This window comes from Panthera pardus, unplaced genomic scaffold (genome assembly GCF_024362965.1).
Source record: "Panthera pardus isolate Hobbes unplaced genomic scaffold, ASM2436296v1 HiC_scaffold_6, whole genome shotgun sequence".
Classification (NCBI taxonomy): Eukaryota; Metazoa; Chordata; class Mammalia; order Carnivora; family Felidae; genus Panthera; species Panthera pardus.
In genome coordinates this window covers 20083945-20101867 of record NW_026526991.1, presented here as the reverse complement: position 1 = coordinate 20101867, position 17923 = coordinate 20083945, and the positions used below count along the sequence as shown (strand labels likewise).

The window sequence follows — 17923 nt, the reverse complement described above, 5'->3', positions numbered from 1 at the left end:
CTACTATCATGTATGATTTTTAGATTCTTTTGAAATATATATACATATATATGTGTGTGTGTTCTAGCTCTACATTTGGGTTCATCTGAACCCTCCCTCCTACCTTCTAACTTTGCCTCTCAGCCCCCAGTCTCATTCTGCTTGAGCCCCCATGGCTTTCATTTCTAAGGTTCTTTGCACCTGTTGTTTATTCCGCCAGGAAGTACTTTATATCCCTGCATTTCTTTTGCTCACTCTTTCTTATTGTTAGATTTCAGCTCTCACACGTTCCCTCCCCAGAGGATTTTCATGATCATTCATCACAACTACATACTCTTTCTATACCCTTTCTCTTATCGTTTTCTTAGTATTTATTATCTAATACATGTCTAGTTTGTTTGTTTTTTAAATCATTTCTCATTATAACTTGCTCAGGGCTATATTCCACGGACACAGGACAGTGTCCAGCAGAGAAAAAAGCTCAGAAATATATACTTGTTAAAAAAATAAATGGAACAAAATGGCGCAAAAGGGCATACACATGGAAATGGTACAGATTAAAACCTCATCAACATTAGTGATTACAGTTTTATACACTTGTTATTATAACATCTACATTTCTGAAGAGGAGATGTGTGTTTACATTTGCATAACAAATTGAGTAAAAAAAGTAGATGGTCTAGAACAATGGTCCCATATCAAAGGTGAGTTCAGATTCCAACCATGCAAAACAGAAAATCTCTCCACCCAAAAGGTTTACCAAAAATTCTTAGGTGGTTTTCCCCCTGGCGAAATGTGATATCTGTTATAATGGCAGAAGGTTACAGTTAGGGAAGGGTGATGCAGACACGTGCTTCAGAGGGGAAAGTTATTTCTGCCTGGTACACGTGGATGCTAGATCAGACTCTGATAGGTAAAATGGAATGGGTAACCGGGCACATGAATGGACTGGGAAGCAAGCATTATAGGTGGAGGAGCACCCCATGATTTCCACCAAAGCCACCCAAACCCATCTCCAATAGAACTTCTGGCTAAATGAGAGAACTGGACCTCTGTGCAGATCAGGAGCTTCAAGTGTATCCTGGATCACCGGATCACCACCCAGGAGCTGTTCCTGACCTTTTTGGAGGCCCTACTGGATTTAGGTATGGAGAGAAGGCTACAACCTGAATTTCATTTCCTTCTCCTAAATGAATGGTGATAAATAAAGCTAAGGTTAGAATGAGGAGCCTTGAATGCCAGGGCAAGAGACTATGCCTTTAAGATCTCTAAGTAAGGCAATCAGTATGAGTCAAGTGGTTTGAGAGGAAAGAGACCACTTTGGGAAGGCCAGAGTGAAAGTTGTTTATAGTCCAGGCAAGACAGGTAATACAGGGTCTAGAATCAGGGGGGACACAAAAGGAATAAAAAAAGGATGGACGAGAGTTGTGCAGGTCAGAGATTTCCAGTGGGGCTACAGGGGGCCAGAGGAGACTCAATTTATGCTGGCGGAAGATTCACGGGGTTTGTTCAAATGCTTTCAGTCCATGGGATATGAACTTTTATGTGTCTCTTCAAAATAATAGCCTCTGGCCTATAATGAAATAGAAATCATGAGGGCACTGTATCTTTTAAAAAAATCCCCTTTTGTAGCACTTCCTTAAAAACAGCTATTTAATGCAACTCTGCCAGTGAGTTCTTGACAGTCCTGTCTTAGGATTCCGATATTAATGAAACATCTTTGCAAAGGGTTGAAGTGTCTTCCTGGTAAGTATTTAGCTTCTGTTTTTCAAAATACCTTGTGAAAACTTAAATTTCTCCTTTGACCTAATGTTTCTCATTGACTGTTCTGATATAAGAAATATCAAGCAATTGCATTGATCGATAACGTTTTCAAGCTTTTTTCTTCCCTTTTGGTTTGCTACTTTAAATTTAGTTGTAATAGTTGTGATAATTTTGTGGAGTATTTTTGCCAAAGTCATACAACACTCATGTATTTGCTTTGGTGCTTATGAGTTGAGGCATAATTAATTGAAAGTCATTTACTGGTCTTTAAAAATACGTATATTGATAATATTTACTAGGAACCATAACCCAGTGATTTATGGATTTTTTTTTTTTTTTTTTTTTAGTTTTTGTTAAATTGTTCAGCATTTCCCACATTGGGAAGCTGTCTTTTTTTCCAGCTTTATTGAGATATAATTGACATATAAGATTTTATAAATTTAAGGTGTAAAATGTGATTATTTGACATACATGTATATTATGAAATGATTACCATGATAAGATTAGTTAACATTTCCATCACCTCGTATAATTACCTTTTTTATCACTTTTCTTCTCATGTTTTCTTTTAACTGACATGATATAGTGATTTCAAAGAGCTGAATAGAATTCCAATGTTTGACATATTATATTGATGTAATTATTATATTGATACATGTATATAATAATAGTGTTAGATTATATTATCTCTTTGTATTCTTCACTGTTAATGAGTAAGTTCACTATGTTTGCAGGGTAAATATTAACAACTTGTATAAACAGTTGCTTGTGCTAAATGAAATGATAAGCAATGTTGGACCCACCACATACTCTTTCTTGTTATGTAGATTTGTTTGTTTGTGTTTAGTTCTATAGAATTTAAACTTAAAAAGAACATTTAATGTGGGTCTGTGTGATCATTGTTTATTTAAAACAAAATCTAACTTACAGGGATAGGAAAGTAGACCATGCACAGTTCCTATTCTACCATTTTAGAAAGTCGTTGGATGGGTTTCATAGGGTAAATTTTATTTGCTTTTTTCCATTTTTTAACATTTATTTATTTTTGAGAGAGACACACACAGAGCCTAAGTGGGGGAGGGGCAGAGAGTGAAGAAACACAACCTCAAGCAGGCTCTAGCACAGAGCCCGAACTCTACGACTCTGAGATCAGGATCTGAGCCATGATCTTGATCTGAGTCAGACGCTTAACCCACTGGGCCACCCAGGCACCCCAGGGTAAATTTTATTTGTAATGTAGGTCCACAGTTTGTGAGCTAAAAAGCCTATCATTCACCAGATTTTCATTAGGCTGACACCAGAAAGATCTAAAAACAATAACAACACTGTTATAAATGGACACCTATGCTAAGATAATGTATATACTTTAACTCTTAAAAGAATTTTGAAATATTGAAATAGTTAAATATTGAGTTTTTTCCTATTGTCTTGTAAGTTAAGCAATTTAGGTAATTAACTTTATTTAGCTATTTTAACATTTAAAACGTTTTGTAATGATAGAAGAGCAAAAAAAAAGTTTGTAGGAAATTTTGTTCAGAATTAAATTAAAAAGAATTTAGATGGTACTTTTGGTTTACATTAGGTATTTTCAGGAAATATTTTGAGTAAGATCCTTTAATTCAGAGGCAAATGAAATAGAGACACTATTAATTTTGCTTTTTACTTATTAATCTTTTTCAGAATCGTAAACTCATTAATGAAGCATGGTAAGTTGGCATTTTAAAATCTTTGGGTGATTTGGAGGATGAACATCCTCCATTTGGAAACTAAAATATATGGTTCAGATTATAAGGGCGTGAAATGGTTTGCAAGACAGTTTAATTTTAGGTCTTAGAGACATGTTTTTGAAATTAAGAGCATTCCATTTTTTTATTATTATTTTTAATGTTCATTTTTTTGAGAGAGAGACAGAGCACGAGCAGGGGAGGGATAGAGAGAGGGAGACACAGAATCTGAAGCAGGCTCCTGTCAACACAGAGCCCTATGCGGTGCTCAAACCCACGAACCATGAGGTCATGACCTGAGCCAAAGTCTGACGAAGAGCATTCCATTTTTAAGCAGCAATTCAGATTTTTTCATTAAAGATACATGCTGATCCCTTTTTCCAAATCAGTCTTATGCTATACAACTCTTTACTAAAATTTTACAAGAATGTTAAATACTATACTATAGAATGAATACTGTTCTCTAAATACTATATGTTATAGAGCAGTGGATCTCAACCAGGGTTGATTTTGTCTCCCAGGGTATATTTGGTGATTTCTGAGACATTTTTTTATTGTCACAACTGTGAGGATGTTAACTGGCATCTAGTGGGTAGAAGCCAGGGATGCTGCTCAATATCCTACAATACATAGGATAGCCCCCCCCACCCCCCCCACAGCAAAGACTTAGCCAACCTAACATGTCAATAGTGCTGTGGGTGAGAAACTCTACTTTATAACAGAAAAATTAAGTTCAATTGATAATTTCAAAACTCGAGAGTTCTGCCATTTTTGTAGCAGGCCTGTGTTGAACAAGACAAGCTGGGTCAAGCCTTTGAAGATGCTTTTGAGGTCCTGAGGCAACATTCAACCGGAGATCTTCCGTACTCCCCAGGTAAAGATGTCAGTCCCCTTCTTTCACTGGGATATCATCAAATGGCTTGTTAGTCAGACACAAATAATAATTACCAGAACAGAGAAGACCATTTTTACCTAGTGCATCTAGGATTAATTCTAAGGCAGAAAGCTTCCAGGGTTACCTAGCCTAAGTAAATTTAAAGTGTCATATATAAAAATGTAACGAATGACATTCCACATAGAAATACTAGCACATATAATTATTTGCTATTAAAAATATCTGGTTGATATTTATCTAATTGATAATTTTAACTGTTCAGAGTGGGTTTTTCAGTTATTCTAATTTATCTTATAGACTTTCCATGCAAGAGATATTATAATTAGGGGAATAAATATTCTTTTATTCTTCCTCCCCATTGCCCTCTAGACTATAGAAAGATAGTGTAGGTGAGATACAGGTATTTTGCCTACCGAATTTATACAGGGTGTTGCGGGCAGTACCAAGATAAGAGATCATGGATCGCTACTTGCAAGGAACACATACTCTACTAAGGGAAAATGGGACATGTAAAAAGAGATCTCTGATACCAGCACAATGCAATAAATGTAAAGAAATGCAAAGTGAGATGAACATAAGGGAAGGGAAGCAAAAATTATACAAAAACAGGGAGGGAGACAAAACATAAGAGACTCTTAAACATGGAGAACAAACAGAGGATTACTGGAGGGGTTGTGGGAGGGGCGATGGGCTAAATGGTAAGGGACATTAAGGAATCTACTCCCGAAATCATTGTTGCACTATATGCTAACTAACGTGGATGTAAATTAAAAAAAAATAAATTAAATTTTAAAAAAGAAATGCAAAGTGATAGAAAACACATGATAGAGCAATCACACATAAGCATATATGCATACATGCACATGTGTGTAATCATAAACTTTGACTTTTTCAGTTTCTGTCTCTGTTTTTAAATTAGATTACAAAAATTACCTGGCGTTCATCAACCACTGCTCTCATATCAGAGGGAATTCCAACTGCTATGGTATGCTGCCTGCAGAGGAACCTGTCTATAATTGGAGAACAGTAATAGTGAGTACATGTACCAGGAGACCACCCCCCAGGAACAGGCAAATTCCCTATTCAGTCCTGCCTTTCACTTGGTGTATGCTAGCTGAAACCCAGCTTAGAGGCAGCAGAGACTGTGAGAACATTCACAGCCATCAGTGGTGTGAACCTGAGAGTCAACATGGGGTGAGCCTCAGCAGTGCTGTCAAGAAGGAAACTGTCCTCCATCATTGCTCTTCACCCAGCATCAGAGGGTGTGAATGACTTCTATAAAGATGTATTTTTAGGGTTCTCACATTACTGCTACTCTTTAGTCCATCTGGAAAATTGCAAAAAGCCATGGTTCCCCTATATGCCATAGGGCAAAGCCCAAACTTACTCTACACTGGTTTTACCTACAGTCTTCTATCGACCTCCACTATTTTCTAAAGAAATTTTCATTTTTTAAATTATTTTTTTTTAAGTTATTTATTTTGAGGGAGAGAAAGAGCACAAGCAGGGCAGGGGCAGAAAGAGAGGGAGAGAGAGAATCCCAAGCAGGCTCCATGCTGCCAGCATGGAGCCCAATGCAGGGCTCAAACCCAGGAACCATGAGATCATGACCTGAGAGGAAACCAAGAGTCGGACACTTAATCAGCTGAACCACCCAGGCACCCTGACACCTTCTCTATTTTCCTTCCCAAGCTTAGAGCCAGTTACATGTTTTGGATCAACTCATGGATATTGTAGTAGTGTGCCCTGCAAATGAAGTGTCCCCATCATCGATTTCTCCATTCATGTGTTCTTTTGTGTTGTTTTCTTAATGCCAGCAGTCTTAATGTGGTAGGGTGTAAATACGACATGGTTTTCTTTTTTTTTTCCCCAGTCATTCCCTTCAACCATGCTGTATAGCAGATGTCCTTTTTCTTACCTTTGTAAGTTGTCAGGGCCTCTCCATATGACATTTCTTTGAAGAGGGAGTTTGAATTAACCTGAGGAGACCTATATATCCTTGCCGTATGTAATGGTAACACCTCAGGCTGCTTCCACCTGTCCCCTCTCTTGGCTCTGCCCTCCCTTGGCTGACATCTTTCTCTCTGTCATTTTTCATCTCTTGCCCAGCATCCAACAGAGGAATGGAAAGCCCATCTTCCCTTTTTTGTGGGCACTTCAATTTCTACTAATAATTCTTTTAAATTTTTCTTTCTGGCTGGGCATTTTTAGGGAGAAGGAAGGAAGGAACACCCTCTTTTTTCTCATAAGGAGGGGATGATATGAAAGTCCCCACAAAGCCAAAGATTACTTTACATCCCTTGGTCCTCTCTTTATGTGGGTTTGAGGCTAGTTCTGCCCTGGGAGATAACTGGCTGCAATTGAGAATAGTGCTTGTTAGAATTTGGGAGATTCTTAGCAGTCTTTTTGTCCCCAGCTTTTAACTTTAGCCATCAACTGGGGGCCACATGGAAAGTCCCGCTTAACATCTGCTGCATTATTTATATAGAACAGTGCTGCGGACCTCTATTTTGAAGGAAATATTCATCAATCTCTGCCAAACATCCCTGAAAACCAGCTGGTACAGCCTAGTGTTCTCCATCAAAAGGGAGGAAAAGGTATGTGGATCCATTACTCCTTTTATAAGTAAAAGAACCAAATCTTCAAAGCAGCTTTAAAGGGATTTCATATCTGAGTTTAGAATTGCATTTGCAAAATATTCTCGTATTGTGATTAAGAAGAATTCACATCTGACGGACTGAACCACTCCAAGCCATTCACCTTGGATGAGGCTTCCTATTGTTTGATAGAAATGTTATGAAGCTGCATTGTGTTGCTTCACTCAAATAAATCTGCATTCGAGAATAATGTGTGTATGTTTGGGGTATAGAAGGAGGAACTTTTCCATAAGTTGTTTTAGCAATCTTATTCTAATTGTAAAGGCCTTGGTGTAAAAGTTGTCTTCTCTGTTAAGTTTTCTGCAAATGAAGTTCCATAATAATTCAATATTTCATAAATTTGAAATCTTGATTTCATAAATTTAAGACAATGATGATCTCACCTAACAGATGGGCAAAGTGTTAAAGCAGGATAGTAGCCGCTGACATGTGCACATGTGCTTTTGGAGGCAGTGTAGATTGACTGGTACAAAGTTTTGTAAGGTAATTGGGCACTATCAAAAATTTAAGTGTTCATATCTTTTGACTCTTAGGGACTATGTAACTCAGTGATTGAGTGTGAACTATGGGTTAATTGTATGAGCCTGGGAAAATCACTCAACCTTTTGAACCACAGTTTCCTCATTCAAAAGGCAAATAATGGTAATTGTACAAATAAATCATAAGATTTCTGTAAAAATCAAATGAAAGCCTATGTAAAGCATTATGCTCATAGCCTGGCACTGGATAATTTCTCAAGATACCATAGGGCTGTGTGTGTGTGTGTGTGTTGTTATAGTAAAAGAATGGAACTTACCCACTGCATTTGTCTGTGTATAAGGAACAGAGATGTGTAAGATGCACTATAAGTTTATGATGAAATTTTTTAAAAATGGTTTATCATAGTTACTAAATTATTTTAAATGAGCTTTTTTTGGGAAAACAAGTTTTGTTTCTATATCTCCATCCTAGAATACTGTACACTGTATCCTAGAATAAAATTCTAAATATTCAGTTATAATCTAATCCAGCAAAGAATAATGCATAAAATCACACAGAGAAAATAAATCTGTATCACTGAATATTGGTACTGGATATTGAACTATGATGGTAATTTAATATAAGGAGAATTACACTTCTACTTCTGTCCAGGTGTTTAGCTAGTCACTATTATTTTTTTAAACTAACTCATTCCAGGGTGTAAAGTCTATGTCTTTCCACTGATGCTTTATGTTGTGGAGCTTTGCCATTATGGGACATATTACTCACCATCTTCTGTTTTTCAAGTTTCATCTTCCACTTGAAATAGGGATACATTTGAAACAGAATGAAATTTCAAAATAATCTGGGCATTTATCATCCAGAGAAACATAGTACATGCATAAAACAGAACACATAGCTTTTAAAAGGCATGCAGGCACATCATATATGTTGATAAAGAACTTTAGAGTACATTCTTTTGTCTTAATCCCATTTAATTCCATAATTTAAAAGTAACAATGCACATGATTAAAAGTAGAAAGGATTCAGAAATACATAAAGAATAAGTAGAAGTGTTCCTTCTTTCTTCCCATGCTATATCCTGGGAAGTAGCCATTTGTCAACAGTTGGGTATTTTACCCATCTGTAGCTAATTTCTATATTCTCTGATATAATTTAAGGTATATAACATTGGAAAAGGGCATATTACTTTGATACCACTTGTATTTTTAAAGGGTATACATATGTTTATATGCAAAAATTTTTTTTGAATTTAAAAACTGTAGGATAGACTGGAATTTTACTTTCATTTTGTGCTTTTTTTTTTTCACTTTGTGCTTCTGATTGAATCTTTTACTGTGAGCACATAATGCTTAAAAAAAATTTTTTTTTAATGTTTATTTATTTTCGAGAGAGACAGAGACAGAATGTGAGTGGGTTAGGGGCAGGGAGAGAGGGAGACACAGAATCTGAAGCAGGCTCCAGGCTCTGAGCTGTCAGCACAGAGCCGACGTGGGGCTCGAACTCACGAGCTGTGATATCATGACCTGAGCTGAAGTCGGATGCTCAACCGACTGAGCCACCCATGTGCCCCCACAAAATACTTTTTTAAAAAAATTTGAACATTTGTTTTTCAAAATTGAAAACAAATTTTAAAAGATGAGCATCCATTATCATGGATTTGACCATCAGATAAGGGACAGAGTTTGTTTAAGGCTGTGACTTTAATTCATGATGTGTTTTTTGGTAAGTCCCTTTCATTTCTCAACTTGTAAATTCAAGATAATATAACTCAAAAAGATAATCTTAAAAACCTTTGAGGTTTTGGGTTGAATGATGACTGATATAAGAGTATTACTCCCGAGAGACTGTTCAAAGCAGTTTTGGTATCCACTATTCAACTCTATCTAGAGGAAAAGGAAATTTGACCATAGCTATCTCAGCTACTGACAGATCTGGTGAAGCATGGTATTTACAGGCCACCTCCAGAAGCCACAACATGGGCTGTCCCCTTTGTTCTCTCATAGGCCAAAGAGATCCAATCAACAGAACAAAAATCACAACGACAAATCTTCCTAAAGTTTCCTATCTAGAAATTCTAAAATATAAAGGGCTGTGTTCCTAAAGGGACAAAAACTCTCACTGTACCATGTTATTTCACAGCAACAAAAAACATCACAGTGCCCATTGTCATTGCTCATAAATGATGTCCAAATGTCATAAAGATATTTTGGCATTTTCTTTATTTTTCAAGCAACTGTGCACACCCAGAGTTTTTTTTTTTTTTTTTTAACTAAGTCTTTGTTATTAATGTCACTAATGTTACTTTATATTTGAATATTGTTTTGCATTTTACAAAATACATTCACATTCCTTACCTCATTTGACTTACCTCATTTGAATAAAGCCCTTTCAAATGATTTGCTTTCTGAAAAGGGCTTCTGAGGCTTCTCTTTAAAACCACTAAATTTTGCTCAGTTTTGTTGTTCTATAGAAAGTTTAGCGTATGACATAAAACCAGTAGTCAAGATTTAGCTGAAGAAAGACCACATGACAGATGAGAGACTTGGGTCAAGTTCCAGCCCTCCCTTTTCTAGTAAAGGACAATATAAAATTTTTTTACAATATCTCTAACAAAGAAAGGTCCAATTAAAACTTCAATAAGCCAAACAGACCTTTGACTTTCAAGACTCAGTGCGGCTTTGAATTTTATAGTCACTCAACAAACCTTTCCTGAGTATGTTCTTTGTGCATAGCCATGGTGAAGTATGATATTTGTTCTCCATTTTAGGCAGGAAGAAGCTTCGACTGTTCGAATACCTTCATGAATCCCTGTGTAATCCTGAGATGGCATCTTGTATTCAGTGGGTAGATAAAACCAAAGGCATCTTTCAGTTTATGTCAAAAAACAAAGAAAAACTTGCCCAACTTTGGGGGAAAAGAAAAGGTAACCGGAAGACCATGACTTACCAGAAAATGGCCAGAGCACTGAGGAATTATGGAAGAACTGGGGAAATCACGAAAATCCGGAGAAAACTAACTTACCAGTTCAGTGAAGCTATTCTCCAAAGACTCTCGCCATCTTATTTCTTAGAAAAAGAGATCTTCTACTCACCCTATATTCAGCCAGAGCAAGGGTTTCTCAGCCTCAGTAACTGGAATGCAAATTATAATTGTACATATGCTGATTACCATGAGTTAAGCCACCCTGACTGCTAAGTTTTCTCTTACATTTCATGATTTCCTGACATCCCTACCAACCTGAAATCCCTGCCAATTTCAGGATTTTTCTCTTAAAGCAAACACTGAAAAGGAAGAAACAATTAACTTCATTGTTTCTTTTAAATAACATATAATCTCTATAGTCATGATGAAAAAAAAATCTGCCAGTAAACAGATTTAAGTTTAAATGACCAAGTCCTATTTGAAAGCATAGACTAAATGTCCTTGCTCTTACTTTTGTCTATGCAATTCTTCTAGATAAACAATGCTGGTAGAGATGATTTGACTCATTGATTTAAACATTGTTTTCCTGTCATACACTCAAGCCAAAAAAAAATCACTTGTAATATATATCTGATGGCTTTAGTGACAAAATAAAGTAATTGCATATAATAGTCTTCATGCTAAAATATACTCATGACTTTAAAAACTATATATTTTTTCTGCACTTCAGACTTTATGTGGCACTAAAGAAATGATCTAAGGATCTAAGGAAACTGCCACCTACCTTAATGATAGTAGAACACCAAAGCTTACACTTCCCACAAATCATTTCCTGGCGTTTCTCCCCTAGGGTAGATCCAGGAGCTAACATTTCTTGTTATCCTGCCACTCAGCCACAAGGAGGTGATCTTGCCTTGTCATCTTTCTGGATCAACTTTGAAACATGACCTCCTCTTTGAATTAGCCCAGCTAAGACCCGACTGGAACAATTGGACAAAAAGAAAAGAAAAGAAAAAAAAAAAAAAGACTTGTTAAAGAATAGAGACTAGCAAATAAATACAGGGAGGAACGAGGATTTAGAAAGTCTGACTTGAAAGCTATGGTATATTCTCAAGATCCCATCAGTAATGAAGAAGAAAGAAACGCTGGGAAGAAACCCTGTTTCTTACTTCCTGCTTGGCAGGTTCATACATACCCATCTATATTTCCACGACATAGGAGACCTTCCTAGACTACTTGGGCCACCTTCAGTCCAGGCCAACAGGGCCCAGCTGGCTGGCCAAGAGCTTCCAGAAGCCTACCCTATTTGATTTGCAGATTTTCCCTTTTTCTTTGTGTCCTCCTGGTGCCTTTCATCCCTCAGGGATTAAGAACATGGCAGACCCAGAGTGACTAAATGAAGGCTAACGATATTGGCCATCTCCACGTGTAGTCTGGGCTTCTGTTATAGACTGAATGTTTGTGTCCTCCGAAAAATCATATGTTGAAACCTAATCCCCAGTGTGATGGTATTTGGAGGCGGGTCTTTGCAAGGTAATTAGGTCAGAGGGTGGAGCACTCAGGAATGGGATTGGTGCCTTATAAAAGAGATTCAGAGAGCTCCCTTGCCCCTGCAGCCTTATGAAGACACAACAAGAAATGGCCTCCCATGAACCAGGAAGCAGGCTTTCACCAGACACTGAATGTGCTGGTGCCTTGATCTTGGACTTCCCAGCTTCCTGAACTGTGAGAAATAAATCTCTGTTGTTTGTAAGCCACCCAATTTATGGTATTCTGTTATAGCAACCCAAATGGACTAAAACAGTTTCAATCAGTGTTAACCTTAAAGGTAGGATCCAGCATTTATGCTCTTTCTCCTACAAAGAAATATGTTCTATAAATTAATAAAAAACATAAATCTTACCAGAGATTGCAAAGAGGAAATGGTGAAGAGGTTTTACTATACAGATCATTCAGTCAACAACTTACTAAAATCTCATCAACATTTTACTTCTCTCTATAGCCCCTCCTACACCCAATGCCAGCTTGAGGGGTTCATCTTGACAATTCTCCCCCAGAAGTCCCCAGTCAGCTCCAACTGTGTTTTGTACTGTTCTACAAAGTAACTTTCTCTTGGGCAGAAACCTGGGTTCTGCCTTTTACCCAAAGTGGGCTGACCAAAGGCCATTTTTACAAGTAGGTCCTTATGAAGACATGCTCATTCCAGTTGCTCAAAGACTAAAACCTCTATATATTGTGTGAAATGTGCCCTATTTCAAACAAAGTGTTACTCCCTACCATCACCGAAGGACAGGGTAGAGATACTTGTTAGGCTCCATTCATGCTCCTTCATTTCCGGGTATATGGTATCCCATCCTTTATCTTATCACTGTCAGCTGGCTGAAAGGCTCAGTTAAATTCTCCAGTGAGAAGGTATCCAGTGCTAAGTGAAACAGACATGGCTTTCTCTGTCATGAAGCTTCATTTCTATTAATATTTAATTATAGATTTATAAGTTCTATTAATATTTAATCAAAACTTACCTAAAGGCTGACTGATGAGTAATTTATTGGTTGATTTGGCACACATATATTTGTAAAGTATGTAAAGTGCATTAATGTGGCAGCATTAATTATATTTTACCTGCATAGATTGATGCATACACCCACTTAGCCATCTTCTAGATTAAGATTAAGAATGCTTCCAGCATCTCATAAATTTCTCTCACTTCCTTTCCCAAGATCTGCCCACCTTCTTGAACATCATGTAAATGGAATCATACAGTGTGTACTCTTTTGCATTTGCTTTCATTTTCCTCAATATAATATTTATGAAGTTCATCAGTGTTGCTGGATGTAAAAGGAATTTATTCTTTTTCATTGCTTTTCAGCTCCTGAGGTTTATTTATTTATTTATTTATTTATTTATTTATTTTGAGCGAGAGAGGGAGACAGAGAGAGGGAGAGAACAAGTGGGGGAGGAGCAGAGAGAGAAGGGGACAGAGGATCTGAAGCAGGCCATGGCTGACAGTCAAATGAGGGGCTTGAACTCACAAACCCCGAGATCATGACCCCAGGTGAAGTTGGCCACTTAACTGACTGAGCCACCCAGGCACCCCTTCAGCTCCTGATTTTTAAAGGACAGCGCCTGAAATCTTTTCTTTAATCTCTAGACTTTATAATATAAAATGGATGCTAAATATTCTCACACTTACATGGATAGTGTTCCTTTATTATCAAACATCATTGATACCTGTCCTCCAAGAGTTGGAATGATGTACACCTTCATATAACCACAATTTAAATTTATATTTAGATATTTTGGTTTATATATTTTTATCCAACTCATATAATCTGGATGAAATTTGATTTTGTATTTTGATGCTACAGATTCTGATAATGAAGCTATTAATATAAAATAGGCTTTACTCCTTTTTCATGGATTTATGAAAGTTAATGAAAACATTTTTAACAACTAAAATGAACCTTCTTTCTTCAAGTTTGCTATCCCCCAAATCAAAGCTGAGGATACCCTATGTGTTTGCCTTTGCAATATGGTGAAAAGTTATTTTGAATTTGACGGATGGCTGTCTCTGTAATTTAAGCCTGGATGGATTTTAAGAGCAGTGGGTAGATACTAGAGATAAAGGGGGCTGTAGGTAGGGATTGTGTGTACTTTGTCAGGGGAGAACAGTGAGGCATCCCATAAATGTGTGAAACAGACTGCCTCAGGGATTGTCAGGAGTAGCCCTGACTTACCTAGGCCATGAACTAGTTAAATAAAAGACTAAGCATAGAAGAAGAATCTGGAGCAAGTAGGTTTTTCTCAGTGGGCCCCAGGATCAGAAATCCACATATAGAGAGCAGCACACGAATGTTTCAATGGTGACCTGATGAGTCAGCCATTGGTGTCAAAGAAGTCGATGTGGTTCAAATATGAGAAATTTGCAAATTGTGCAAGAACAAAGCTTTGTACAATGTTTGGATCTGCTATCAGAGATAGCTTTATTCCGGACAGCTGTGGAAGCTAGTGAAGATTCTCTTTGATAAGCACATTCAACCAGGATTTGTAATGGAGGATTAATCACCAAAAGGCCAGTGAGTTCATATGCAGCTTAAGTGAGCAAACAGAATTTCCTATAATAAACATTTTATGATATATGTGAACAAATAAAATTTCCTTTAACAATCGTGTTTTATATAAGCAGTCAAATTATAGCAAGTCATGTGTTGAGAGGTCACATTTACAAGTTTTAGAGTCTCTTGGACCCTTGGGAGTCTCTTGTTATCTCTTGGAACACTTTGCTTCATATCAATAACTCTTAGTAAAAGCAGGGACACTCTGGGCTTCAAGTAACAAAAAACCCTGACTCAAACTCGTTTGAATGATAAGAAAATTTACTATGTCACAGAACAAGAAGTCCAAAGGAAGAGTGAGCCACCACCATGATACATTATTGTTCTGATTTCATTTTCTGGTGAGTCTTTTGTTTCTCCTTCTTGCCATGGCTTCTCCTTAAGTTTGCTTTTTCTAAGAGTAAAATGACAACTGCAGGTCCAGCTACATCTCAGCACAGCAAATGTCCAGCAACAGAGAGGGCCACTTCTTCCAGTGTCCTCTTTACAGTAAGGGGGAAACTTTCTAGAACCCTCCCTCCCCCCAGAATATCTATGCTTATGTCCTATTGTCCATGCCTGGAATCCTTGCTCAAGCCTAAATCATTCACTGGCAAAGGGAAAGGGACCACTGGGACTGCTCAGATGAAATAGACTTTAATCCTGGAAGAGGAAAAAGGTCATGATCCCTTGAGTCACAGAAGAGAGGGATGAATCCCTGAATAAAACTAGTGTTTTGCCTGAAGAGAGAGTAACGGACATTCAGTGGAAAACCAACAATTTTTGCTACAGTCCACCACTTTGATTGTCCAATGTTTCTACATACACTTAAAAGGTGTTCATACCTTGGGGTGCCTGGCTGGCTCAGTCAGTAGAGCATGTGACTCTTGATCTCACAGTCACGAGTTCAAGCCCCACATTGTATGTAGAGTTTACTTTAAAAAAGAAGGAAAAGGTGTCCATGCCTTTATTGAAATTATTCACATACTGCCTAAGGGGAACTAATCTTAAACCTCATCGAGTTATTACATCCAAGTCCAAGATTGTTGGATAATGTAGTTTTAATACGTCCTATTATTATTTAGACATGGTAAAGCCAGTAGATCTGGAGCTGAGTGCCATTGAAGAGATCATTTATTTCACTCTCAGGTACGAGAGAGTATACATCATGCCAAGGAGGCTACATGGAAAAGCATGAGGGTCAGTCGTGAGGCAGATGAAGGGGGAACTTGTGGGTAAGAGGCTTTATTATGATTTGTGCAAGAAGAAATGGGTAAGCAGGTGAACAGGTTTAAGATTGGCTAGTTTGAATAATTTAGTGGGGCAAAGAGGCTTCCCCTAGTTGCCTGGTGCCTGGCGCTGGGGTGTTTAGGATGGGTATATAGTGGCCCAGAACATGAGAACCTTAAAAGGGAAGTAGTTGGGTGTAGACTCTGGATTGGTTGGCTTTTATTTAAAATCACACCCCAGGGAGGACTCCCCCTGGAAGGGGATGGTGTAGGTAACAAGGGAGGCAGTTGGCTAAGGTCAGGTAACTCAGGCATATTGCTGGGTTGTCCAGAAAAGCCTATGTCTGGCATATTCATGCAGGGCAGACATTGAAGCATCAAGTTTACGGAAGCTATTAATACAAATGCTTATTTGTCTCCTTTGATCCATGACTGTGTTTGCTCTTCATGGTTCAGCAGTAACTATAATATAAAGTCTGATTGGGAAAGGGCAAGAGCAGAAAACAACTCCCAGTCACTTCCCCTTAACACATATCTTAACCAAACTATACAGGAAAGGTGAGACTCCCGCCTGGGAGAGGAGTAAATTCCTGTCAGTCAATGAGGCTGACCCTATTTCCACTCTTTTCAGGGAATGCCCTTCATCATGTCCTTCATAATCTCTGGGTCTGCCTCTTAGGATAATCTTCCTGTTTATTTTTTCTATGGCCACACCTGAAATAGGCATTTGAAAGATGTGCTTTCTTAGTTCTGAGCAGCAGTAAGTTATTACAAGTTCAGAAGTCTGAGATTGCCAATCCCACATTTTAGCATTTGCTACTGACAACACCCTACTTCCTGGTACTGAATTTTGAACTTTTAGTTGTAGCTAACCGAAATCAGCTTTTGAAGCTTTAATCACTGAAGTATTCACTGGGATTTATTGAAATATATTGTTTACAGAATTTCTGAGGAAGCTAGAGAACAAGCAGCCAGTCATTAAGCCCGAAACCACATCAAAGGTCTGTCCAAGTGAGGACATCGCTGCCACTGTTACCAATTACTAGATGCCTCAACTTTATGTCATCTCACATGTCACTGAAAAGAGCTACCATAGCATCACTGTTGCCCCCAGAATCTATCTTGCTGCAGCCATTGCATTCAGTTGCAGCAAGACAGTTATCTGCCATCCCGGCTTCGGTAAACCTCTAGATCCTCATTCACATTCTGGGAAGGGAACTTCTGATTGGCTCATGCTTGGTCATGTGCCCGTACGGGACTGCAAAGAAAAGGATTATCTGGAAATTTCGGTTATTATTTTTTTAAGTTTATTTATTTATTTTGAGAGGGGCGAGGGGAAGAGAGAGAGGGAGAGATAGAATCCCGAGCAGGGGACGCAGGGTTCAATCCCGCAAACCGGAAGATCATGACCTGAGCTAAAATCAAGAGTCAGTCGCTTAACTGACTGAGCCATCCGGGCGTCCGTGGAACTTTCAGTTCTTATACTGAGAGATTGTTTCGGCATCCTATCAAGACTCCTAAGGTCAAAAATTCCCCAAACATAGGATGGGGTTCAGATGCTGGGCAGCCAAAAGAATGACAAAATTCATTAGAATTTTTAACTACAGCAATAAGAATCAGAGCATGTATAGTTTACTTTTAAAGACCTTTGCTCTGCCTGGATAGTCTCCAAAAATGCTCTTTGTTCTTGGTTGTTTTGTGCTCATAGGAATTTAAATAGTCTCTAAACAACTTTTCCTTATCTTTCTGAAAAGACAGTTTCAGCACAGCATTTAAATTCTCCAAATATAAAATAAAAATTTTAACTTATAACTGAAGCTAAATCTAAGAAATTAAAGTCTATAATGTCTAACTTTCACAATATGGAGGCTTTATTCATATCTGTTTTCCTTTGTTCAGAGATTTCTTAAAATGTTCCAGTTTCATTGGGATTAAGTTTGAAGAACTCAAAATAATATAATCAACCAGTCACAACTATATAAGATAACCGATACTGATTTTTCCCCAAGAGTATTGTCCGGTTGCCACAGCTTGCTTTGAGGATGTAAGCGGTACATTGGGAGTATTCAAAGTTTAACAGCCCCTTAGGAACAGCTCTCAATCAATGACAGATAGGAGTTGGTAAATACTTACCTCTGTCTCTTCATCCCATAGTTGGAATAATTCTGAGAAATGT

The 17923-nt window shown here is 37.8% G+C and overlaps 1 protein-coding gene across 2 annotated transcripts; it reads left to right on the top strand.

Annotated features, from left to right (window-relative positions):
- The first annotated feature begins 1607 nt into the window (after window positions 1–1607).
- SPIC (Spi-C transcription factor) lies at window positions 1608–12181 on the top strand. 2 transcript variants are annotated; one of them, XM_053895241.1, is made up of 6 exons: window positions 1608–1725; window positions 3424–3449; window positions 4248–4341; window positions 5282–5394; window positions 6851–6959; window positions 10270–12181. In XM_053895241.1, the coding sequence occupies exons 2-6, from the start codon at window positions 3447–3449 to the stop codon at window positions 10695–10697; spliced, it is 747 nt and encodes a 248-aa protein (XP_053751216.1). In that variant the 5' UTR covers window positions 1608–1725; window positions 3424–3446; the 3' UTR covers window positions 10698–12181. The 2 variants fall into 2 exon arrangements, with proteins under 2 accessions (XP_053751216.1, XP_053751215.1); XM_053895240.1 differs by having other exon boundaries at window positions 1614–1725; window positions 4245–4341.
- Window positions 12182–17923: the final 5742 nt, after the last annotated feature.